This window comes from Gobius niger, assembly GCF_951799975.1.
Source record: "Gobius niger genome assembly, chromosome: 21".
NCBI classification, from domain to species: domain Eukaryota; kingdom Metazoa; phylum Chordata; class Actinopteri; order Gobiiformes; family Gobiidae; genus Gobius; species Gobius niger.
The window spans coordinates 21,964,143-21,988,643 of NC_136872.1; the positions used below are offsets into that span (position 1 = coordinate 21,964,143).

The 24,501-nt window shown below is 43.1% G+C and overlaps 2 protein-coding genes and 1 long non-coding RNA gene across 6 annotated transcripts; all 3 read left to right on the forward strand.

The window, feature by feature from the left end:
- Positions 1-597: 597 nt before the first annotated feature.
- LOC306980486 (NLR family CARD domain-containing protein 3-like) lies at positions 598-24,501 on the forward strand. Of its 4 annotated transcripts, none has more exons than XM_079579889.1 (9): positions 604-620; positions 14,156-14,270; positions 15,966-16,046; positions 16,469-16,549; positions 16,636-16,740; positions 17,568-17,758; positions 18,361-20,149; positions 24,055-24,228; positions 24,306-24,501. In XM_079579889.1, the coding sequence occupies exons 2-9, from the start codon at positions 14,164-14,166 to the stop codon at positions 24,484-24,486; spliced, it is 2,709 nt and encodes a 902-aa protein (XP_079436015.1). In that variant the 5' UTR covers positions 604-620; positions 14,156-14,163; the 3' UTR covers positions 24,487-24,501. The 4 variants fall into 4 exon arrangements, with proteins under 4 accessions (XP_079436017.1, XP_079436018.1, XP_079436015.1 ...); XM_079579890.1 differs by having other exon boundaries at positions 16,642-16,740; XM_079579891.1 differs by lacking the exon at positions 15,966-16,046 and having other exon boundaries at positions 598-620.
- LOC306980411 lies at positions 3,462-3,987 on the forward strand. The gene is made up of 3 exons (XR_013794021.1): positions 3,462-3,648; positions 3,741-3,812; positions 3,902-3,987. It is a non-coding gene; the product is annotated as an uncharacterized lncRNA (long non-coding RNA).
- LOC306980487 (NLR family CARD domain-containing protein 3-like) lies at positions 4,323-8,574 on the forward strand. Its single transcript, XM_079579893.1, has 6 exons — positions 4,323-4,543; positions 4,616-6,407; positions 7,360-7,533; positions 7,615-7,794; positions 7,863-7,909; positions 8,046-8,574. The coding sequence occupies exons 2-6, from the start codon at positions 4,636-4,638 to the stop codon at positions 8,555-8,557; spliced, it is 2,685 nt and encodes an 894-aa protein (XP_079436019.1). The 5' UTR covers positions 4,323-4,543; positions 4,616-4,635; the 3' UTR covers positions 8,558-8,574.

Consider the following 24,501-nt stretch of genomic DNA (forward strand, 5'->3'; position numbering starts at 1 on the left):
TCCTGGACAGGGTCATTTTTTTTTCTTCTCTTTTGCTCTCATTTCAATTCGTTCTGTTTTGATCTTTCCTTAAGGAATTGCCTTCAGTGTTTCTGTTTTTGGGTATCATTTGATGATTCAACAGATATGATGCCCATCTCAAGAGGGATTGGGGAAAAGAAATGGGGAAAAAAATGTGCTATGCCTGTATACTATACTGGAAAAATTGTAAATTACAATAATGGCATCACACCAAAAAAAAGATATCCTACGTTCCTGGAGGTTTTTTCACTGTTACATGATGCCAGTTATTAAAATCAGCTTTCAGGCGCTGAAAATGTGTAGAATGAAAAAAAAAAGATTGGTATCAGCTTGACAAAAAGAAGAGATCAAAACTCAGCTCCCACACATGCATGAACAGTGAAATGAGTTAAATAATTAATGTCTCACATAGATCAAACAAAGCAAATCGGCAATAATGAAAGTTTCTGCATGCTCAGAAACGTTATGAAGAAAGAGGTCCACTGACTAACTGAATGAGCTGATCATATTTTTTCTTCATACAGTGAGTCAAAGAAGCCCCGCCAGGTCCCAGCAGGAAGCACCTCGTCAATGTATGACCCAATGAACTTTGAAAAAGGGTAAAGTTTATTTCTTTTTGACTTTTCTTTTGTTTATACAGGGCGGGGCGTGGGGACTTGATTTTTTGAAAAAGGTGTGGTGATGTTAAGGAGGGTCACAGTGAGGTGGGAGAGGGCTCAGTTTGAAGGAGATTGATGGGAAGTTTGTGATACCCAGTTATGTCGCAAACATGCTGTGGTTGAGGGAGCAGCGCCCTTTTGCTGTAGAGGTGTAGATTAGTAATGGCCACTCTGTCTCGCCTTTCATCGCCAAAACAGAATTTCAGGGGAACGGGAAATACGTCCACAAGAAAGAAAGAACCGATGTAGACCATTCTAACATCTGAAAATGCAGAAAGAGTTCATCTGTCTGAGCCTGCCGGAGATTATTTCCTGAGGGGTTATCTCAAATCCCTGGTTTATAATATCATCCACAGACCCTGGAAGACCTACAGAATAACATCCGGACAGAAATTGCCAATATACCGGTCAACATGCCCGAAAGACTGCATTAGTGTATTGACAATGGAAGCCAACATTTAAAAGATATTTATAGAAATTTCCCATGTTGTGTGAAAGGCAGAAAATAATAATAATTTTTCATTTTCAAAAGAGGATGTTTGTATTTTTAACAGATTTTTGTGCAATACAAAAGCAATGTTCCTCTGTGTTTTTGTGAGGTTCTGTGGATTTCCTACTGCAGAGAGTCCATACTAGCCATTAAGGACCCAGCTAAACAAATTAGCTAGCTTATGAGCTAAAGACATTTGAGACTGAGGCTGCTTCCGAAACCATCAGATTGCTAAGAGCTCTTACGCCAAACCGAATGTGCGTCAGCGTCCGCCATGACAAGTTGCTTCCGAATTGGTCTGTCAGTTAGGAAGTAGTTAGGAAAAGGAGCCTTGATGCTAACTATCATAGGCACTTTAGCATAGGGACCTCTGATGCTAACTAACCGGTGATTAGGAGCTATGTGCCATCCCACAAGCCACTGCGCCAAACCCCCCACCCCCCTCGATGTGCTCCTGTCAATCAACCGCTGTTGATTGACAGGAGCACATTAAATAATAAAAATAATAATAATCAAAAAATAAGATTCTGCACAAGCCAAACTTTATAAAAGTGATAAATCCATGTTGTCGTCCCCACAGCTCAGTCACATGTCAGTGTTAAAGAGTAAACTCAGGAAACAGATTAAATGCTTTTGTTTTCATTTAGTAGAAACTTAAGCCACATGGATCATTTGCTACTGTAGCTTTATGAAACAGCTGTTGAAATAAAATAACACTAAAGGGAAATGTTTGGATCATTGGATTTTTTTTTCTCCTTAAATGTCTTTGTTTGGACACTATGTTGTTTTTGGACACTGTACACTAGGGGGCGACATGCACTTTTGTTTGGCCTGCACTCCACCAATAACTTTAAAGAAGAAGAAAAACAGCTGTTGGTGATGTCACTTCCCTTTCCCCTGTTTAAGGATGGACGGATTGTTCAAATTCTGCTGATGCTCTAGTTCACTAACTGCATAGATCTAACAGTTGACCCCATGAAAGGTTAAGGAGTTAGTTGCTAGTGTTAGTGCTTATAGGCTACAATTTGATGGTTTCGGACGCGGCCCTACACATTTCCTCTCCTGAAACACTGAAGAGGCACCAAGAGCCCCCCCCCCACACCTGCAGCACAGTGGAGGTGTCACAAGAGGCGCAACAGGAAACATAAAAGGGACAAACAAGGAGAAGACGGTCAAAGACTGTTTGACCACCAAGAGAAAGGAAGCGGCGGAGGAGCTGACCAGTGCAGGACACCACGCTCTGAAACATGGGCAAACTCAGGAGGTGCTTCACCGTTTCAGAGGAGACTGAAGGCAGTACTACGGTTTCCCCGACTTCCAGAAACATGCTGGTCATGTTGGCCCACATGTAGACCACATGACTAACCCGACACCTGAGGGCAATTTCACTTACCTTACCTACTTCAAGTCAACCAAAGGGATATTTACTGTGTACGTGACAAAATGATGAACATTAATTAACTTTATGTTTCAGGTCAGTGGATGAAAAGGGGCCTCTCCAGGTGTCCACAGAAAGCACCGCTTCGATGTATGACCCAATGAACTTTTCAAAGGGGTAAGATCTTTTTCACTCTACAATGAAGGATATTTCAATTTTCTAAACTACTTTTTAACATTGTTGACAATTTAAATCAGCCCTAAGCAGGACTTAAAAGCAAGCACCGCTTCGATGTATGACCCAATGAACTTTTCAAAGGGGTATGATCTTTTTCACTCTACAATATATTTAGCTATTTCCGCAGATGTCTTTTGACGGAGGAAATTTGCACTTTGTATTTCAAATATCAATCACATATCAATGCACTTGTGGTTGTATATCCTGGACAGGGTCATATTTTATTTTCTCTTTTGCTCTCATTTCCATTCGTTCTGTTTTGATCTTTCCTTAAGGAATTGCCTTCAGTGTATCTGTTTTTGGGTATCATTTGATGATTCAACAGATATGATGCCCATCTCAAGAGGGATTGGGGAAAAGAAATGGGGGAAAAAATGTGCTATGCCTGTATACTATACTGGAAAAATTGTAAATTACAATAATGGCATCGCACCAAAAAAAAGATATCCTACGTTCCTGGAGGTTTTTTCACTGTTACATGATGCCAGTTATTAAAATCAGCTTTCAGGCGCTTAAAATGTGTAGAATGAAAAAAAAAAGATTGGTATCAGCTTGACAAAAAGAAGAGATCAAAACTCAGCTCCCACACATGCATGAACAGTGAAATGAGTTAAAGAATTAGAAACATGCTGGTCATGTTGGCCCACATGTGGCCCACATGACTAACCCGACACCTGAGGGCAATTTCACTTACCTTACCTACTTCCCTAAATAAGTCAACCAAAGGGATATTTACTGTGTACGTGACAAAATGATGAACATTAATTAACTTTATGTTTCAGGTCAGTGGATGGAAAGGAGCCTCTCCAGGTGTCCACAGAAAGCACCGCTTCGATGTATGACCCAATGAACTTTTCAAAGGGGTAAGATTTTTTTCACTCTACAATGAAGGATATTGCAATTTTTTAAACTACATTTTAACATTGTTGACAATTTAAATACCTTTCTGCATCAGCCCTAAGCAGGACTTAAAAGCAAGCACCTCTTCAATGTATGACCCAATGAACTTTCAAATGAACCCTAAAAGGTTTGTCCTTTAAAAGCTTTATAGAAGTGATGGCAATTCTTGACCAATGCCATAAAAGTCAGTGTATTCTCATTTGATATTTGTGATAGTTTGAAGAAGACAGTGGAGACGACAGACCCCAGTGGGATATCATTTGGAAATGAGGATTTCTCCATGTACACACCTGTGGTCTCCGAGTTCAAAAGGTACAAGGGACTAGGACTGGGTGATAAGGATAAAATGTATATCTCAATATTTGGGGGACTTACTCAATAAAGATGATGAAACCCTAACAGTGCAGTCCCTTTTTATTCCTAAATTCCCCATTTTCACTCAATGTTCCCCCCATTCCCCCCCCCCCCCCCCCTCCCATATTTTTCCATTCCCAATTTTTTTCAATATGTATTTAACTTTTTTGCTCCATTTTTTCTGCAATGTTTTTCCCATTTTTTCTTTAAAAGTGTTAATAATGGAGAGACCACAGAAATGACAATCTGGGCTACAGTGAACATGCACTAAAATATTATTGCTTATCAACAGATTCCAGAGTCCAGTGTGCTGTGTTTGTGAAGAGGTGTTTGATGACGATCCGGTGTATTTCACTTGTCGACATGTGGCCTGTACTCGCTGTGTGATACAAGGAACAGAAACAGTCAAGGGACAGTCACAGACTACAGATCAGTACCACTGCACTGAGTGTGGGACCAACCAGACGATAGCACCAAACCAGCAGGCCCTCAAACTCCTGACATGTGGGTACATTTTACTGACCACTGACTGCAGAAAACTTCATTGACATATTAACATTTTGTTTTTGTTTCTAGTGGATGGACAACTCTTCAACATGATTGAAAAACTCAAAAAGGAAATGAGCAAACTATTTTCACTGACAAGTGATGGAAATGGAGATGAAAAGAGTCCCTTGAACCACATCTACACTTCACTCTCCGTGACCTTTGGGAAGAAAGAGTTTCCTCGAGAGCACTATCTCAGACAAATGTATCGAAAGAAAAAACAGGGCTCTCAAGACGAAGAAGTGGATCTCAGAAGCCTCTTTGAAAGTTCACCAACAAAGTTTCTGAGAACGATCTTGACGAACGGCGTGGCTGGAATTGGAAAATCTTTTTCTGTCCAAAAGTTTATTGTCGACTGGGCTGAAGGCTTGTCTAATCAACGCTTTCATTTTGTCTTTAATCTGTCTTTTCGAGAGCTGAACCTAATAAAAGAGGACGTGAGTCTCCTCCAGCTCCTGAAGATGTTCCATCCAGCTGTGAGCGACTTAAAGCCACAGGACTTAGACTTTACCAAAGTGATCTTGATCCTGGACGGGTTTGATGAAAGCAGGTTCCTCCTAAACTTCAGTGACAAACAGAAAGTGTCGTCAGTTCAAGAAACTGCCTCTGTGTCCAGTCTCCTGATAAACCTGATCAAGGGAAACCTGCTCCCCAAAGCTCAGCTCTGGATCACCTCTCGTCCTGCTGCGTCTTATCAGATCCCTGGAACGTTCATCCACAAAGTCACTGAGATCCAGGGCTTCAATGATCAACAAAAGGAGGAATATTTCACAAAGAGGTTTAAGAACAAACCAGGCGTACCTAAAATGGTGATGTCATACATTCAGTCGTCTCCGACGATGGACATGTTGTGCCAGATCCCCATCTTCTGCTGGATGTCCTCAGTTTTACTGGAAGAGGTTTTTGGAGGTGAGGAGCAGACAGAAGCTCCTCAGACTCTCACTGAGATGATGGGAGCATTTCTATCTGTCCAAACCAAACGCAGCAGCAAGAAATATGACAAGAACCCGGAGAAAGAACGAACCAAGCTGCTCAAAGATAAAAGAGACTTCCTCCTTAAACTCGGCAAACTGGCCTTCCTCCACCTGCTCAACAACAGCCTGATCTTTTATGAAGAAGATCTAGAACAGTGTGGACTAGACTTTAAAGAGACCACAGTCAACTCTGGGTTTTTCAACTCAGTTCTCAGAGAAGACCAGCTGTTTTTACAGCAGAAAGTCTATTACTTTGTCCATTTGACCATTCAAGAGTTTTTCGCTGCTCTTTATGTCCATGACTGTTTTACCAACAACACAGATTGGGCCCCAGAGCTGAGCCACTTCCTGGGTCTAGAAAACTCAGAGCCCTCCTCCAGACCCTCAGTGTTAGACCTTCTAAAGACGACAGTCACCAAAGTCCTGGAGAGAAACAGTGGACACCTGTACTTCTTCCAGCGTTTCCTTCTTGGTCTCATGGTTGAATCCAATCAGAAATGTGTTCACGGTTTACTGGTCCCAGTAAAATCAGGGCCAGAGATAGTTGGGAAAATGTTGGGGCATCTCAAAGCCATTAGAAGGAAGACAGTCTCCCCAGACGCCTGCATCAACCTGTTTCAGTCCATGGTGGAGATGGGAGACCTAAAGATCAATGAGGAGATCCAGGAGTATCTGAGAAGCGAGGACAGAGCACGGATTGTGTTAACTCCTCTGCATTGCTCCGCTCTGGCCTTCACCATCCAGGTCTCAAAGAGCGTTTTTGAAGAACTAGATCTGAAGAGTTACAACACTTCAGAGGAGGGTCGACGCCGGCTCATCCCCGCAGTCAGGAGCAGCAGGAAGGCAAAGTAAGTTCAAAACATGCCTTTAAATTAGTATTGTGACTAATTCATTTTTTCAAGAAACAGAGTTTACAAACAGAGAGTTCTACAGTTTTTGCATACTGACATAATGTTCTTGCCTTAGCTTAGATGAGTTGATGCATACCTCTCTGATATTAATGTATGCCCTCAGTCACGCAAATATAGCACAGACAGTGTAAGCAAAAGCCTCTAATCCTCCCCTCAATGAACCATAACGGGAGTGAAGTTAGAAGTGACCGCGCCTGGTTTTACCATACCCTCATACTCCGTTATCAGGTGGGAGGGGTGAACTCCTTAATCCTTACTCCGTAATGCGCCCGAGTGAGTGAAGCAGCTAACATAGCTCTTGAGAGCATTCCTTGCACATTCTAAGGATTCAATTTTAATTCTGGATATTTGGGAGCCAGGAGGGATTTAAGAGCTTCCATTTCTTTCGTATCCGCCCCCATTGCCAAACTACAACCAGCAAATCGGCGCAAATGCTTGACGTCACCTACAAGCCCCACCTCCTCTGTCCGCTCAATGGTAGGTAGAAAGTCAACTGATGTAACGCGGCCACTGAGATCAAGCCCACGTACATGTAGGGAAATGATCATTGATCAGAGTTTACGGATGGCTAAGGCACGTTTTCTCTATTTAAATACTGTTATGTGAAAAGTTACACAATCCAAATATAATTAGACAAAATTAAAACATCGGTTTTCTAAGCGGATTAAAAAGGGAAACTATACTGTAAGACGTAATAACACCAGAAGCACTTCGACTTCGCGGACGTCGAAGTGCTTCTGGTGTTATTAAGCCTTACAGTAAAGTCCAAACAGACCAGACAGCTACGCATCAACTCGTCTAAGCTAAGGTAAGAACATATCTCAACATGCAAAAACGGTAGCCTATACCTTTCTAGGAACTTCAGTTACATCCAACTCTCTCATTTCAGCCTGTCAGAGTGCAAAGTTTCTGAAGCTTTGCTGAAGCCTCTGTCGTTGGCTCTGTCGTTCCCGCACTCGTCTCTGAGAGACCTAGACCTGACCAACAGTGACCTGGGAGACTCTGGAGTGGAGCTGCTCTGTGAGGGGCTGAAGAGTCCAGTCTGCAAACTCAAAATACTCAGGTACTTTACTACTCAAGCTATAATATCTATATTTTCCACAATCTGCATGTTCAGTTCTCGTCATGTTTGTAAATGTTTCAGGTTGTCCGGATGTTTAGTGACAGAAGCCGGTTGTGGTTTTCTGGTCTCGGCTCTGAAATCAAACCCGTCCCACATAAAGGAGCTGGATCTGAGTTATAACAATCTTGGAGAATCAGGAGAAAAATCTCTGAATAATCTAAAGAGTGACCCTCAGTATAACCTGAACCATCTTCAGCTCAAGTAAAACTCTTTACTGCAGACCTTTCAGAAACATTGAGCGTCTCTAAAGATCTTTTATTTCTTCTCAGGTTGTCCCACGGGGGAAGTCACCAAATGATCCCAGGACTGAAGAAGTGTAAGTTTCTGCTACTTAAAAAGTGCATTCACATATTTTAGTGATGAAGCTGAAGTTGTACCTGTATTTTTAGCTCCACGTTTTAAAAGGCTGTTTCCAGTCTAGATGTTTCCTGAGCTCTGTTTGTCTTCCACAGATTGGCGTGATCTCTCCTGGGACACTGACCCGACTCGAGCTGGTGTGGAGCTTTCAGAGAAGCAGAGGAAAGTGTCCCGCTCTGAGGGGGGTCCAGACTGTGTGCTGGTGTGGGGGGGACAGGAGCTGAGCGACCGCTGTTACTGGGAGATCGAGGCTTCCGGACCGTTGAATATCGGAGTCGCTTACAAGAGCAGAGACCTGGAGAAGGCGGAGTTCAGGCTCGGGCAAAATGAAAACTCCTGGTGTTATGTTTGCTCTGAAAAGGGCTGCTACACTTTCCACAAAAACAAAAGCACCGTGGTCACAGTTCCCTACTGTTCTCGCTCGAGTCGACTGGCCGTGTATCTCGATCATCCAGCTGGTGTCCTCTCATTCTACAAAGTCTCTGCAGACAGCAGAACCCTTCTCCGCACTTTCAGAGAGAAGTTCACCCAAGATCTGTTTCCTGCCGCAGACCTGAGGCCAAATTCATCTGCAAAGTTTTACCGTGAAACGGAGCATAAGAAGTAAACGTTTCGGCGGTTAAGGTGAACTTTTTAATTGTCCCTAGTGGGAAATTTGTCATCTGCATTAGACCCATCCTTCGATGCCGTTGAGGGTAAAGAGCAGTGGGCGACCTCAGTGCAGCGCCCGGATCTATGGCCAAACAAGCCTGTGAGACCATCCAAATACTCATTCATTTAGGTGGCCAATTGCACCAACTCAAGAGAAACCTGCACCAAAATGCAATGTTGACATTTAAAGTCCCCTCCAGATTGGACTTGAAAAGCCACTTCTCGTTTCCAAAATGAGCTGAGGGAGAAATAAAAAGGAGAAGATACCTCCACCAGTAGGAAAACAGCAGCAAAACCTGTGCAAATCATCTGACAAGACACTTCACAGTAACATTATTAGTAACTACAAACTACAGAAAGAAGACCAAATGAACTTTTATGGAAGAAGGCTTGGAACCTACTTTCACCTGCCTAAACTCTCGAAAAGACTCCCAAATCTCCGAAGGCCAACTAGCAACCCTTTTTTTGACCCTTTCTCAAACCAATTCCTCCTAATCAGAAAATAGACACCTACAGTATATGTTGTAGTAAACTTATTTAACAACATTTCAACCTGGAAAGACTCACAGAAACAGAGTGGCGTTTGGAAAGTTTTATTGGACATGAAACTTGGGCTCAGACTCCGGCAGAAGATTGAATTAACGATATGAAATACACGGCGATGATGAATGATAGACAGAGTCGTCCCCCGGAGTCTGGACACTGGTGATGGTAGAGGACGAGATCCGGGGTGGAGCCGAGGAGAGGAGGGGCGGAGGAGTCGCAGCACAACTGGGAAACAGCCGAGTGAATGGCTGAAGCAGGAACGAAGCGAAGGTGCGGCTTGAGATGGGACTGTGATTGGTTGATTGGTGAAGGGCTGTCGGTGATGAGACGGTGAATGAATGCTGCAGGTTGGTCTTCCAGGTTGAATTTGCACTGAAGCTTCATTAACTGAAAAACAATAAGGTGTAGATATAGGTACAGACATAGCATTAATCTAAACTGTTAGAACTTACTGAGTGAAACAACTTTATAATCATTTATTACTATTTTTTGTTAGTGAAGGTCGTGGTAGTGTTTGCTAAGGCTTATTATATGGGATATTGTGTTAATGCAGCTTGTGTTACTTGTGTGTATGTGAGTGTTGTTCCACTTTATTTGGTGACACATACTAGCTTTCCATTTTTTTTACCTTCTCGAATATAATGCTGAATGCTTACGAAGTAGTTATTAGTAGTTAGTAGTTATTTTAGAGCATTTCTCAAACGGTGAATAGGATTGAAAGGTTATGGGATATAGTAGAGCAATTTATGTATTTTTTTTATTTAATGGAAAAAACATGTGGTCTTGGTAAACAACGTCAGTCTTGTACATTTTTCAAAACATGCTTTGTTTTTGGATTGGTTTTGTTTTTGTTTGCATTGTGTGATATTAGAGGGATGCATCTCTTGTTTTTCATGATTCTCTATATTAAGCTTTTTTACAAATAACATTTACAAAAATAAATACATTTAAAGAAAAAAAAAAAGAAGGGAGGGGGGGAGGTGGGTCGGTCGGGGGGTCAGGCCATTCATTTATTTCCCACTGACACATTTGCCTGCTTGAACCTATAAAATCTTGTACCTTCCCTTTAAATTCAAATTAGATTTTCTTTTTTACCAATGGACATTACATCATATAACAAATTATTACAGGTTGGAAGGTTTTTTTGTTCCAGTTTAATAGTGTCAGTCGAATAAATTACACTGAAACAAATGTAACAACCTTTTTCTGCTCATTTATGAGATTAACATGTACTGTGGTTAAGCGCAGGGTCAGGGTGTAACTGTTCTACAGCGTTAAAAAGGAAAAACACGCACATCCAATCTAAATAGTGTGCAGGACAAAAGTCGACTATGAAGATGAAAAAGAGAAAAGTCCGCACAACTAAGTAGCTCCCAGAAAAAGTAGGCACCGTAAGTAATAAACGCTTTTTCTGGGAGCTACTTTTCTACTTTTCTCTTTTTCATCTGTAACTGTTCTACAAACATCAGACAATAATTTAAACATTTTAGTCCAGTACTGTGAGCTATTATGTCAGGACAGTTCCAAAAGGTGTGAGTGAGTGACGCCTGTTCCAAGCTGTGTTCAGATGCATCTCTTAAAGGTGCATTATGCAACATTTATGTGAAAAAAGAAGAAGATATTTGTGTGTATTTGACCCAGCAGCTGTATGAGTGGTCAGCATGGGGCCTTTACTTTCCATCACAGTCGTCTCCAGGATGTACAGGATCTAGTGTTTGGAAGGTTTTTCACAGCTGTCGGAGCCTCTCACCAGAAAACCTACAAAACAACGAACTTGCACATCATAGAGACCACAGTGATGGAAAGTAAAGGCGCCATGCTGACCAGTCATACAGCTGCTCGGTCACTACAAGGTCAAATACACACAAATGTCAACTTTTTACTACATGAAAACATGAAGACTATAAGGATTTCACTCATAACATTCAACCACTTACAGGTAACATTCTGCACAGTGTAGGCCAGATACATGGACAGCAGAGGGCGCCATTGGAGGTTAGTATTAAGGCGTTTTTATGGGCAATAAAGTAAATAAATGAGCAGGTGACGATGATTGCTACAGTTGAGAAGCGGTTGACCTTTAATCCAATCACAAGGAAGATCTTGGATTTGATTCTTAGACTGTGTTATCAGTTCAGTTTATTCGTTTATTAGTTTATTTGTATTGTAAAACCAGATAGTGAGCAAATGTGAAAGGAGCTCACAGTGTTTTGTTTATATTTAAAATGTTAATAATGCACAGCTGCCCTGGGGCCGACTGTCCATTTGTGACGTGGCTATAATCCGTTGTTTATGTCCTGATCTCTCATTATGTTCGTCCCTAAAGGAATTATTTCCTTTTCATTTAAAAATAAAAAATTGAATGAATTCTGAGCGTTCTGTTTTTTTTCATAACCCGCACAGGAATGGGCATGAATGTCATTTTCTATACAAAAAGTCACTTTGTCATTTCAAGATTTTCTTCATTATTGATTGACTGCGGAATTCTTCCGCAGTCAATTATTGGTTTTCATGTTCTTTATTATTATTCCTCTTCCATCTTTTTCCCGATTTTCTAGAGCTTTCAGCACCTTCATGCTTTGTGCAATTTATGCAAGTTATGCATCAAAATGTTCCGCATGTTGAGGAGAAGGTGCTATTACTTTTGGGACTTCTGCAACTTACGGTTTTTCCGCAATCGGCCAAAATGTCGGAGATTTTTCCCATTGACTTATAATGGGGCTGCCGCAAATCCATGCTTTTCTGCACTTTTTTCTGCATTTTATGCAATTTCTGCACTTTGTGCATGTTCAGCTTCTGCAACTTGTGGGTTTTGAGAAAAAATTGTCCTTCTGCAGTTTTCCAGTTTTTTTTATACGAGAGTTTGAAATTTTTGCATTGGTGTGTATGTGGACCTTTCGCATTAGTGTGTATGTGCGAATCCAGCCAATGGGGAGACTCCAGGACTTTCAGCCGTTTGTGCAGCTTCTGCCAATCAAGCACTGAGGCCATTTCAACAGTTTGACCAGTTTATGGAATTTAAAAAGTTTATGCAACATTAATAATTTATGCAAATGAACCACTTTATGGGATTTAACCAGTTAATGCATTTTAAAGCGTTTATGCAACTTAAGAGTTTATGCCATTTAGGATTCATGAATTTTAAAGAGTTTATGCAATTTACACAATTTATGCAAATTAACCCATTCATGCATTTTACCAGTTTACGCAGTTTATACAGTTTATGCAACGTGACATTTTATGCATTTTACCAGTTTATGCAAATACGATTATGCAAATTAAGCAATTTATGCAATTTAAACAGTTTATGCAATTTCTGCATTCGCTTTCCGCAGTCAATCGCAATGGCGCAGCCATTGCATTTCTAGTTATTATTCCTCTTCCATCTTTTTCCCGATTTTCTAGAGCTTTCAGCACCTTCATGCTTTGTGCAATTTATGCAAGTTATGCATCAAAATGTTCCGCATGTTGAGGAGAAGGGTGCTATTACTTTTGGGACTTCTGCAACTTACGGTTTTTCCGCAATCGGCCAAAATGTCGGAGATTTTTCCCATTGACTTATAATGGGGCTGCCGCAAATCCATGCTTTTCTGCACTTTTTTCTGCATTTTATGCAATTTCTGCACTTTGTGCATGTTCAGCTTCTGCAACTTGTGGGTTTTGAGAAAAAATTGTCCTTCTGCAGTTTTCCAGTTTTTTTATACGAGAGTTTGAAATGTTTGCATTGGTGTGTATGGGGGGAATCCAGCCAATGGGGGAGACTCCAGGACTTTCAGCCATTTGTGCAGCTTCTGCCAATCAAGCACTGAGGCCATTTCAACAGTTTGACCAGTTTATGGAATATAAAAGTTTATGCAATATTAACCATTTATGCAAATTAACCACTTTATGCATTTTAAACCGTTTATCCAACTTAAGAGTTTATGCCATTTAGGATTTATGCATTTTAAAGAGTTTATGCAATTTACATAATTTATGCAAATTAACCCATTCATGCATTTTAGCACTTTATGCAGTTTATACAGTTTATGCAACATGACATTTTATGCATTTTACCAGTTTATGCAAATTAAGCAATTTATGCAATTTGAACAGTTTATGCAATTTCTGCATTCGCTTCCCGCAATTCCGCAGTCAGTCGCAATGGCGCAGCCATTGCATTTCTAGTTATTATTGTTTTTTTATTGCTGTAATAGTACAGATGCTGATGATATTACTCAAGTAGAAGTAAAAAATATGGTAAAACTACTCTAAGAAGTACAATTACTTCAAAAAGAACAGTCTACTCAAAACTTTCCTCTATTTGTCAGGGTTTTGGGGGGGGAAACAAAGCAGGTACAGGGCCTTTAATTCCTGTTTTTTTTTTTTTTTTTGCTGCATAGTATTTTTTGAATTGCGGTCTCATGTTTAACAAGCACATGTATCCAGGTCGGCACGAGGGTTGGGCCTAAGTCAGAACGAAACTAATGAATAACCTTATCAAACGGACTCGGTGCGGCTCACACGTTGCTCACTGAACCACAGGTCTCTTGTTGCTGCGGAGAAACGGGCTCCACGTCGGTCGGTATGTCTCATGTCTTCAATACTTATTTCATTGCAATGATTCAGTAGTTTGTGTTGTGGGATGTGTCTCTTATATGTGTTTAGTTTAGGACAGTTCAATGTGTGAGTGAGACACGCGCACTCTCCAGGTAAGACAGATGTTTGTGAAAATGAATGAGAGAGACTGTAATGAATGTTCATCCTTGTGTTTACATTAAACAAAGCAGGGTCTATTTGAGCTCTACCAAGATAGATAATCCCTGAAGCAAAAACAACAGAAGAGACATTTGCAGCTAAAAGGACAGGACAAAAATGAAAAGTAAAAACAGTTTTATGTCTTTGTTGTTGCTACATTTGGGTTTGATCAATAAGTAGGAGCTTTAATTTTATGCTATTTGTGCAAAATTATTATTATTACTTTATTTTCTATAGTTTGAAGCTAATACATGTTATTTTCTCCCAGTAGCCGTAAACATGTCGAATCCAAAGAAAGGAACTTTGAAGAAAAGGAAGATAAAGAGCGATGAGGAAATTCCTCCACTTAAGGAGCCTCTGGGCTCCTGCAGTGAACAGTGGGACAGGTAAAGATCTTAAAAGCACTTAGATCTATGAGAAATTAAGGATTAAAATCCTCCAATGCAATTTATAATATCACACAACTCTTATTTCTTTATTGCAAACTCTAAGTAACATTCACCAACACACACATGTTTGGCTTTCGTTTTGTTTCACATTTTAAAACTAGTACAACTTGTTCTAGTCTATAAAATGTGAGTAGAAAAACTATGGTCAGTGCGCCCTCTACTGGGTAAAGACTATATAGCGCTCACATAACAGCAAATAATAATCTCTGAAATAATATTTGAAACAATAAAAGGGTCAGTCCGAATAAGCCTTTCCAAAAGCCCCGATACATTATTATCCCACTTTTAAAAATGAAAGAAATATTGAATATAGGGAGCGAAGTCTCACAGGCTGTTATAATAAACTACCAATAAAGGATTTACTTTAATTGTATGCCTGCAAGGTCAGTGTACTTTTGGGTATTTGGATTTTCTTCATTGGAATGAAAATAAGAAATGGAAAAACAAGTTGTTTTTCAATTTTGGTTTGCAAATCAAAAAACGAAAAATGAAAAAACAGCCATTTTTCAAGTGAAAGAATTGTTGTTTTTCAAGATAAAGCAAATTTTCATGTTTGCACTGTATATTTAATAAACAAAAAACAAATTAAGACGAAAACGAAAAACAACCCAATTTTCGTTTATTTAACCGGAAGTTGTCATTTGTGCGCCAAGAGCGCTAAATATAAACGCCTCTTATATGAAGGTGCAGTTTGTGCAAAAACATCCACCTTGTGATCGGCAGCCTGCGGCTCGAAGTGTTGCCGCTGTATTGGCACATTTAGGCCATTCCTTTGGTCAGTGGCCAGCAGACACTGTAGATACTATAATAGGAATTATAGGGCAGTTTTGATTGGAGGCCGAGTTAAAGCGAGATGTCGACCACACTGGTTTAGTTCATTGACGGTTAGTCAAGAGCCTGATCTACTGAAGGACAGTATCATAGAGAGACGGTAGTTGTGTGTTAAACTGATTAGATCAATCCTATAGCTATCCAAAACATATTTGTTCGTGTCTCTCCAGCACTTTTCATTAGACCTTTGTTAACTTGAGATGAAAGTGAATGTGTTCCTCTCCTTGATTTGCTAATAGGCCACTGATGACAGAGAAAATCCTGTGCTCTTCGGGTTCACACCAGTGCCTCACTGTGCACAAAGGAGACCCCAGACTCCGCCCTCGTATAAAGATGTTTTTATTGCCATCATTCCTATTATAGTATCTACAGTGTCTGCTGGCCACTAACCGAAGGAATGGCCTAAATGTGCCGATGCAGCGGCACACTTCGAGCCGCAGGCTGCCAATCACAAGGTGGATGTTTTTGCACAAACTGCACCTTCATATAGGTTTTATATTTAGCGCTCTTGGAGCACAAATATGACAACTTCCGGTTACATAAACAAAAATTGTGGTGTTTTTCGTTTTCGTCTTAATTTGTTTTTTGTTTATTAAATATACAGTGCAAACATGAAAATTAGCTTTATCTTTAAAAACAACGTTTCATTCACTTGAAAAATGGCTGATTTTTCGTTTTTTGATTTGCAAACCAAAATTGGAAAAACAACTTGTTTTTCCAATTTTTTTTTTCATTCCAATGAAGAAAATCCAAATACCCAACATATGAATATTGTATTAATGGTTTTATTATGTCTTACAGTTCACTGAAGCCCTCAAACCTGGCCACAGCGAGTACTGCTTCAAAGTTGGATATTATGGACTTTCGTGCTGATCCGAGGAGGTAAAGTACTGCAGATTATTGATCATTGCATGTTCGTTCATGATTCACGCCTGAAAATAGCATTTACATTTGCTATTGCACTTTTTATTTTATTTTATTTTATTTTAATTAATTTATATTTAATTAAGTCGTCTCCCGATCCCAGTGGTTGTCATTGGTCACAGATCTAAGTTCACTGGTCTTTCATCTTGAGTCAACAGCGTCATCAATTTTATTATATGATTAAAAATTAACTTATACCACTGGCTCAGTCATAATGAGAAACACTGGATCCATTATTCCCAGTTTTAAAAATGAAAGAAATATTGAAGAGTGGGAGCAAAGTCTGACAGGCTATAATAAACTGCCAATAAAGGATGTTTAAGTTAATTGTACGCCTGCAACATATGAATATTTTATTCATGTTTTATTATGTCTTACAGTTCACTGGAGCCCTCAAACCTGGCCACAGCGAGTTCTGCTTCAAAGTTGGATATTATGGACTTTCGTGCTGATCCAAGGAGGTAAAGTACTGCAGATTATTGATCATTGGATGTTTGTTCATGTTTATATTTGCTTTTTTACTTTGTATTTTTATTTTATTGTAAAGTTCTAGGTCGCAGAAGGACGTGGCGTCGACCGGTTCCAGTGGGTTGTCATTGGCAAGTGATAGTTCTAAGTTCACTCCACTAACCTTTCATCACGAGCCAAAGGGGTAATCAATTGAATTATTTATTGACTATGGTTTTCAGTTTTTATCACGGACAGTTTGGGGTTATCGTTCCACATCGGAATGCTGATAATAGGTTTGGTGAATGAGGCTTGATACGTTTTGCTTTTACAATTAGAGATTAGATCAATAATGCATCTGATTTTCCCTGTTCGCCTATTTGATCAAATTGTGTTGCAATGTTGGGCTTTGCTGAAAGAAAAACAAAACGAAAAAATCAGAAGAACAAAATCCACCCACCAATTTCTATTGTCTGTCCTACATTCAGTGCACTCACTGAATCTTTGTACTTGAGATTCCACTACAGCTCAGCAGCCAGTACCGGTACAGATTATTCCCTTGCTTTGGTTTTCCGTGAGTGTAATCTCTATATTCTTCTTTCTCTAATGTATTTGAATATTGTTCTATGTTGCCGTGTGGGCGGTCATTTATGTCCATGTGATCTTACACACCTGACACGGGTCACTTTTAATGTGTGACCTGACGAAGACCACGATCGTCTGTCATTTCTCCTGCTGAGTTAAAGGATGTTTATGTACAAGTCAGATCGAATCGCCTCCTTCCTCTAAACTCCTAAAACGTTATACCTGGATCCTTGAAGAGCACTTGCAAAATCTAAAATTTGGCAAAGTCAATTAGCAATAGTGTCAGAATGTGGAAAAAGAAACTATCCTATTTTAGATTTACAAACAGTTTTGTGCATAATAAACCCCATAGGGATGTTTTGTTCTGAAAATTAAGCCTCTGTGACTTGATAATTGTGACCATAATTAACTTAGATTGTGATTAATCCTGTGATATGTTCCCTGTAGATCTCAGGAGCTTCTCTGTTGTGTTTGTGAGAAGAGGTTTGATGACAGCCCTGTGTCTTTCACCTGTGGACATGTGGCCTGTTCTCCCTGTGTGACACAAGGCACAGAACAAGAACCCGATCAGTTCCACTGCACTGTGTGTGGAACCAGCCGGAGAAAAGCTCCAGACCAGGCTCTCAAACTACTGACATGTGAGTAAAATGTTATTTAGTAAAACAATAGATACTAAGGATTTTGTTACAAAATCAACAGCGAGGCTGCAGACCCAAGCAGCGACTGACCTTAAACACTTGCCTATTATTGCCTAAATATTCCCTTGAGTCCCTTAAACAGATTCAGGAAATAGGTCTATATCTAAAAAGGATAAATATATCATGAGATTACTTTACACTGTGATGAGAAATCTCGTGACAATTTGATCAGAATCAGAATAGTTTTTATTGCCATTGTTTGAGAACAGGTTCACAAACTAGGATTTTTTCTCGGTACAATCGTACAACATAAAATACATAACACAGAATTTAGATTAAATAAGCTATACAAACTTTAAACTATATGGCTTTGAAAAAAAAAAAAGAAAATATGATAAAACCTAGAGAATTCCTCTATTGTGAAGGCATATCTAATCTTAATTGTATTATTATTGTATTAGAACCGAGATGCCTTCACTTAGTCTTTAGAGTGGAAGCAGAACTTTGTAGTAAACCACACTTGTAGTTATGCCTATTCACAGATCCACAGAAACAAATGGATGTAAACTCAAAGTTTTACTAATTTGCTTTTTCATTTCTAGCGGACAGACAAATCTTAGACACAAGGAGTCACAAGGAAGAAATGCTCGGCAGGTTTTCAATGACAAGTGATGGAGATGGAGATGAAGATGAGAAGATTCCTCTGGACCACATTTACACTTCAGTGTCCGTTAACTTTGGGAAGAGAAAGTTTGTAGAACAGCTCTATCTCAGACAACGGCATCAGAAGAAAAATTCTGAAGAAACTGAGGTCAAACTCTGTGGCCTCTTTGAAAGTTCACCAACAACGTTTTCCAGAACGGTCCTGACAAACGGCTTGGCTGGAATTGGAAAATCTTTTTCAGTCCAAAAGTTTATTGTCGACTGGGCTGAGGGCATCTCAAACCAAGACGTTCATTTTGTCTTCAGTCTGTCTTTTCGAGAGCTGAACCTGATAAAAGAGGACGTGAGTCTCCTCCAGCTCCTGAAGATGTTCCATCCAGCTGTGAGCGACTTAAAGCCACAGGACTTAGACTTTACCAAAGTGATCTTGATCCTGGACGGGTTTGATGAAAGCAGGTTCCTCCTAAACTTCAGTGACAAACAGAAAGTGTCGTCAGTTCAAGAAACTGCCTCTGTGTCCAGTCTCCTGATAAACCTGATCAAGGGAAACCTGCTCCACAAAGCTCAGCTCTGGATCACCTCTCGTCCTGCTGCGTCTTATCAGATCCCTGGAACGTTCATCCACAAAGTCACTGAGATCCAGGGCTTCAATGATCAACAAAAGGAAGAATATTTCACAAAGAGGTTTAAGAACAAACCAGGCGTCACTGAAATGGTGATGTCATACATTCAGTCGTCTCCGACGATGGACATTTTGTGCCAGATCCCCATCTTCTGCTGGATGTCCTCAGTTTTACTGGAAGAGGTTTTTGGAGGTGAGGAGAAAGTAGAAGCTCCTCAGACTCTCACTGAGATGATGGGAGCATTTCTATCTGTCCAAACCAAACGCAGCAGCAAGAAATATGACAAGAACCCGGCGAGAGAACGAACCAAGCTGCTCAAAGATAAAAGAGACTTCCTCCTTAAACTCGGCAAACTGGCCTTCATCCACCTGCTCAGAAAAAACCTGGTCTTTTATGAAGAAGATCTAAAACAGTGTGGACTAGACTTTAAAGAGACCACAGTCAACTCTGGGTTTTTCAACTTGTTTCTCAGAGCAGACCAGCTGTTTTTACAGCAGAAAGTCTATGACTTTATCCATTTGACCTTTCAAGAGTTCTTCGCTGCTCTTTATGTCTATGACTGTTTTACCAACAACACAGATTGGGCCCCAGAGCTGAGCCACTTCCTGGGTCTAGAAAACTCAGAGCCCTCCTCCAGACCCTCAGTGTTAGACCTTCTAAAGACGACAGTCACCAAAGTCCTGGAGAGAAACAATGAACACCTGTACTTCTTCCAGCGTTTCCTTCTTGGTCTCATGGTTGAATCCAATCAGAAATGTATTCACGGTTTACTGGTCCCAGTAAAATCAGGTCAAGAGACGGTTGGGAAAATGTTGGGGCATCTCAAAGCCATTAGAAGGAAGACAGTCTCCCCAGACGCCTGCATCAACCTGTTTCAGTCCATGGTGGAGATGGGAGACGTAAAGATCAATGAGGAGATCCAGGAGTATCTGAAAAGCGAAGACAGAGCACGGATTGTGTTAACTCCTCTGCACTGCTCCGCTCTGGCCTTCACCATCCAGGTCTCAAAGAGCGTTTTTGAAGAACTCGATCTGAAGAGTTACAACACTTCAGAGGAGGGTCGACGCCGGCTCATTCCCGCGGTCAGGAGCAGCAGGAAGGCAAAGTAAGTTCAAACCATGCCTTTAAAGGAATAGGCCACCGTTTTTACATACTGAGATATGTTCTTACCTTAGCTTTGACGAGTTCTTTAGGACCTGTCTGATCTTCACCCGTGCCTTCAATCACGTAAACACAGCGCAGACGGCGTTAGCATTTAGCCTCTCCCTCTCTCCTCTATAGCTCCAAAACAGGTCAAGATAGAAGCTACCAAGCTCTTCCACGTTTTCCCTATTTAAATATGGTTACGTGAAGTGTTCCACTACAAAGTATAATTACACAAAATTAAACAATGTGGATTTTCTAAGTGGATAAAAGGGGGGACTATATTGTAAGGCGTAATAATACAAGGAGTAGTTTGGCATCCGCACAGTAAAGTGAAGATTACTGCGCGGATTTCAAACTACTCCTGGTATTATTACGCCTTACAATATAGTTCCCCTTTTATCCGCTTAGAAAATCCACATTGTTTATCCATCCATCCATTTTCTTCCGCTTTATCCGGGGCCGGGTCGCGGGGGCAGCAGTCTCAGCGGAGATGCCCAAACTTCCCGGTCCACACACACCTCCTCCAGCTGTTCTGACCCCGAGGCGACACCAGGCCAGCTCGGAGACATAGTCCCACCAGCGTGTCCTGGGCCTTCCACGAGGCCTTGTCCCACTAGGACATGCCTGGAACACCTCCCGCGGGAGGCGACCAGGAGGCATCCGGAACAGATGCCCGAGCCACCTCAGCTGGCTCCTTTCGACGTGGAGGAGCAGCGACTCTACTCCGAGCTTCTCCCGGGTAACTGAGCTCCTCACCCGATCTCGAAGGGTGCGCCCAGCCACCCTGCGAAGTAAACTCATTTCGGCCGCTTGTATTCGCGATCTTGTCCTTTCGGTCATTACCCAAATCTCATGACCATAGGTGAGGGTGGGAACGTAGATCGATCGGTAAATCGAGAGCTTTGCCCCGACTCAGCTCCTTCTTCACCACGACAGACCGATACAGCGACCGCATCACTGCTGACGCCGCACCGATCCGTCTATCGATCTCACGCTCCATCCGTCCCTCACTCGTGAACAAGACCCCGAGATACTTGAACTCCTCCACTTGAGGTAAGGACTCCCCACCGACCTGTAGAGGGGAAGCACCTTTTTCCGGTGGAGAACCATGGCCTGGGATTTGGAGGTGCTGATCCTCATCCCGGCCGCTACACACTCGGCTGCAAACCGCCCCAGAGCAGCTGAAGGTCCTGGTTCGTTGAAGCCATCAGAACAACATCATCTGCAAACAGCAGAGATGAGACTCTGAGGCTCCCAAACCGGACACCCTCCGGCCCCTGGCTGCGCCTAGAAATTCTGTCCATAAAGGTAATGAACAGAACCGGTGACAAAGGGCAGCCCTGGCGGAGACCAACACGCACCGGGAACAGGCCTGACTTACTGCCGGCAATGCGAACCAAGCTCCTGCTGCGGTCGTACAGGGAACGGACAGCCCTTAACAGAGGGCCCCGGACCCCATACTCCCGGAGCACCCCCCACAGGGCACCACGAGGGACGCGGTCGAACGCTTTCTCCAAGTCCACAAAACACATGTGGACTGGTTGGGTGACCTCCCACGAACCCTCGAGTACCCGATGAAGGGTATAGAGCTGGTCCAGTGTGCCACGACCAGGACGAAAACCGCATTGTTCCTCCTGAATCCCAGGTTCGACTATCGGCCGGATCCTCCTCTTCAGCACCCTGGAGTAGACCTTACCGGGGAGGCTAAGGAGGGTGATCCCTCTGTAATTGGAACATACCCTCCGATCCCCCTTTTTAAAGAGAGGGACCACCACCCCGGTCTGCCAATCCAGGGGCACTGTCCCCGACCGCCACGCGATGTCGAGGTCAACAGCCCCCCACCCGCACTGTAAACAGTGCTGGTGAAGCACTGCTTCCCCCTCCTGAGGCGCCGGATGGTTTGCCAGAATCTCTTCGAGGCCGACCGATAGTCTTCCTCCATGGCTTCTCCGAACTCCTCCCAGACCCGAGTTTTTGCCTCTGCGACCGCACGAGCTGCAGCACGCTTGGCCTGCCGGTACCTCTCAGCTGCCTCAGGAGTCCCACAAGGCCAGGTAGGACTCCTTCTTCAGCTTGACGGCATCCCTTACTTCCGGGCGCCACCACCGGGTTCGGGGATTGCCGCCGCGACAGGCACCAGAGACCTTACGGTCACAACTACGAGCAGCCGCATCGACAATGGAGGAGAACAGGGTCCACTCGGACTCCATGTCCCCCGCCTCCCCCGGAATCTGGGAGAAGCTCTTCCGGAGGTGGGAGTTGAAGACCCCACTGACAGAGGGATCCGCCAGACGTTCCCAACAGACCCTCACAACACGCTTGGGCCTGCCAGGTCTGAGCGGCTTCCTCCCCTGCCAGCGGATCCAGCTCACCACCAGGTGGTGATCAGTTGACAGCTCAGCCCCTTTCTTCACCCGAGTGTCCGAGACACGCGGCCGGAGGTCAGACGACACAACTACAAAGTCGATCATCGACCTCCTGCCTAGGGTGTCCTGGTGCCACGTGCACTTATGGACACCCTTGTGCTCGAACATGGTGTTCGTTATGGACAAACTGCGACTAGCACAGAAGTCCAATAACAGAACACCACTCGGGTTCAGATCGGGGAGGCCGTTCTTCCCAATCACTCCCTCCCAGGTCTCACTGTCGTTACCCACGTGGGCGTTGAAGTCCCCCAGCAGAACAATGGAGTCCCCAGTCGGAGCACCATCAAGTACCCCTCCCAGGGACTCCAAGAAGGCCGGGTACTCTGCACCGATGTTGGGCCCGTAGGCCGAGACAACGGTGAGAGACCTGTCCCCGACCCGAAGGCGTAGGGACGCGACCCTCTCGTTCACCGGGGTGAACTCCAACACGTGGCGGCTGAGCTGGGGGGATATGAGCAAACCCACCCCAGCCCGCCGCCTCTCCCCGCGGGCAACTCCAGAAAAATGGAGAGTCCAGCCTCTCTCCAGGAGTTGGGATCCGGAACCCAAGCTGTGCGTGGAGGTGAGCCCGACTATATCTAGTCGGTATCTCTCAACCTCCCGCACAAGCTCAGGCTCCTTCCCCCCCAGCGAGGTGACGTTCCATGTCCCGAACGCCAGAAGCTGCGCATGTGGACCAGGTCGTCGAGGCACCCGGCCTCGACTGCCACCCAGTCCTCTTCGCACCCGACCCCTATGGATCCCTCTGCGGGTGGTGAGTCCACAGGAGGGCGGGCCCACGTCATCCGTTCGGGCTGTACCCGGCCGGGCCCCGTGGGCAGAGGCCCGGCCACCAGATGCTCGCGTTCGGGCCCCAACCCCAGGTCTGGCTCCAGGGTGGGGCCCCGACTGCGCCATACCGGGCGACGTCACGGTCCTTGATTGGTGTACGTCCATAGGGGTCTTCTGAGCTGCTCTTCGTCTGACCCGTCACCTCGGACCTGTTTGCCATGGGAGACCCTACCAGGGGCATAAAGCCCCGGACAACATAGCTCCTCGGATCATTCGGGCACTCAAACAACCCCACCACGTTAAGGTGGCAGCTCAATTTTGTGTAATTATACTTTGTAGTCTAACACTTCACGTAACCATATTTAAATAGGGAAAACGTGGAAGAGCTTGGTAGCTTCTATCTTGACCTGTTTTGGAGCTATAGAGGAGAGGGGGAGAGGCTAAATGCTAACGCCGTCTGCGCTGTGTTTACGTGACTGAAGGCACGGGTGAAGACCAGACAGTTCCTAAAGAACTCGTCAAAGCTAGGGTAAGAACATATCTCAGTATGTAAAAACGGTGGCCTATTCCTTTAAATTAGTAATTAGTTAGTACTAGTAGTGACTAATTCAGATTAGAGAGTTATATCTCAAAGGAACTTCCTCTAAAGCAATCTCTCTCATTTCAGCCTGTCAGAGTGCAGAGTGTCTGAAGCTTTGCTGAAGCCTCTGTCGTTGGCTCTGTCGTTCCCGCACTCGTCTCTGAGAGACCTAGACCTGACCAACAGTGACCTGGGAGACTCTGGAGTGGAGCTGCTCTGTGAGGGGCTGGGGAGTCCAGTCTGCAAACTCCAAATACTCAGGTATCTTACTACTCAAGCAATAATATCTATATTTTCCACAGTCTGCATGTTCAGTTCTCGTCATGTAAATGTTTCAGGTTGTCCGGATGTTTAGTGACAGAAGTTGGTTGTGTTTTTCTGGTCTCGGCTCTGAATTCAAACCCGTCCCACATAAAGGAGCTGGATCTGAGCTATAACAATCTTGGAGAATCAGGAGAATCTCTGAATGATCTAAAGAGTGACCCTCAGTGTAACCTGAGCCATCTTCAGCTCAAGTAAATACTTTTCTACAAA

Coding starts and splice junctions, on each gene's coding strand:
- LOC306980487 (XM_079579893.1), top strand. CDS start 4,636: ATGATTGAAAAACTCAAAAAGGAAATGAGCAAACTATTTTCACTGACA. Junction 7,534..7,614: donor TGCAAACTCAAAATACTCAG/GTACTTTACTAC, acceptor TAAATGTTTCAG/GTTGTCCGGATGTTTAGTGA. Junction 7,910..8,045: donor GATCCCAGGACTGAAGAAGT/GTAAGTTTCTGC, acceptor TGTCTTCCACAG/ATTGGCGTGATCTCTCCTGG.
- LOC306980486 (XM_079579889.1), top strand. CDS start 14,164: ATGTCGAATCCAAAGAAAGGAACTTTGAAGAAAAGGAAGATAAAGAGC. Junction 16,550..16,635: donor TTTCGTGCTGATCCAAGGAG/GTAAAGTACTGC, acceptor TTTATTGTAAAG/TTCTAGGTCGCAGAAGGACG. Junction 17,759..18,360: donor GGCTCTCAAACTACTGACAT/GTGAGTAAAATG, acceptor TTTCATTTCTAG/CGGACAGACAAATCTTAGAC.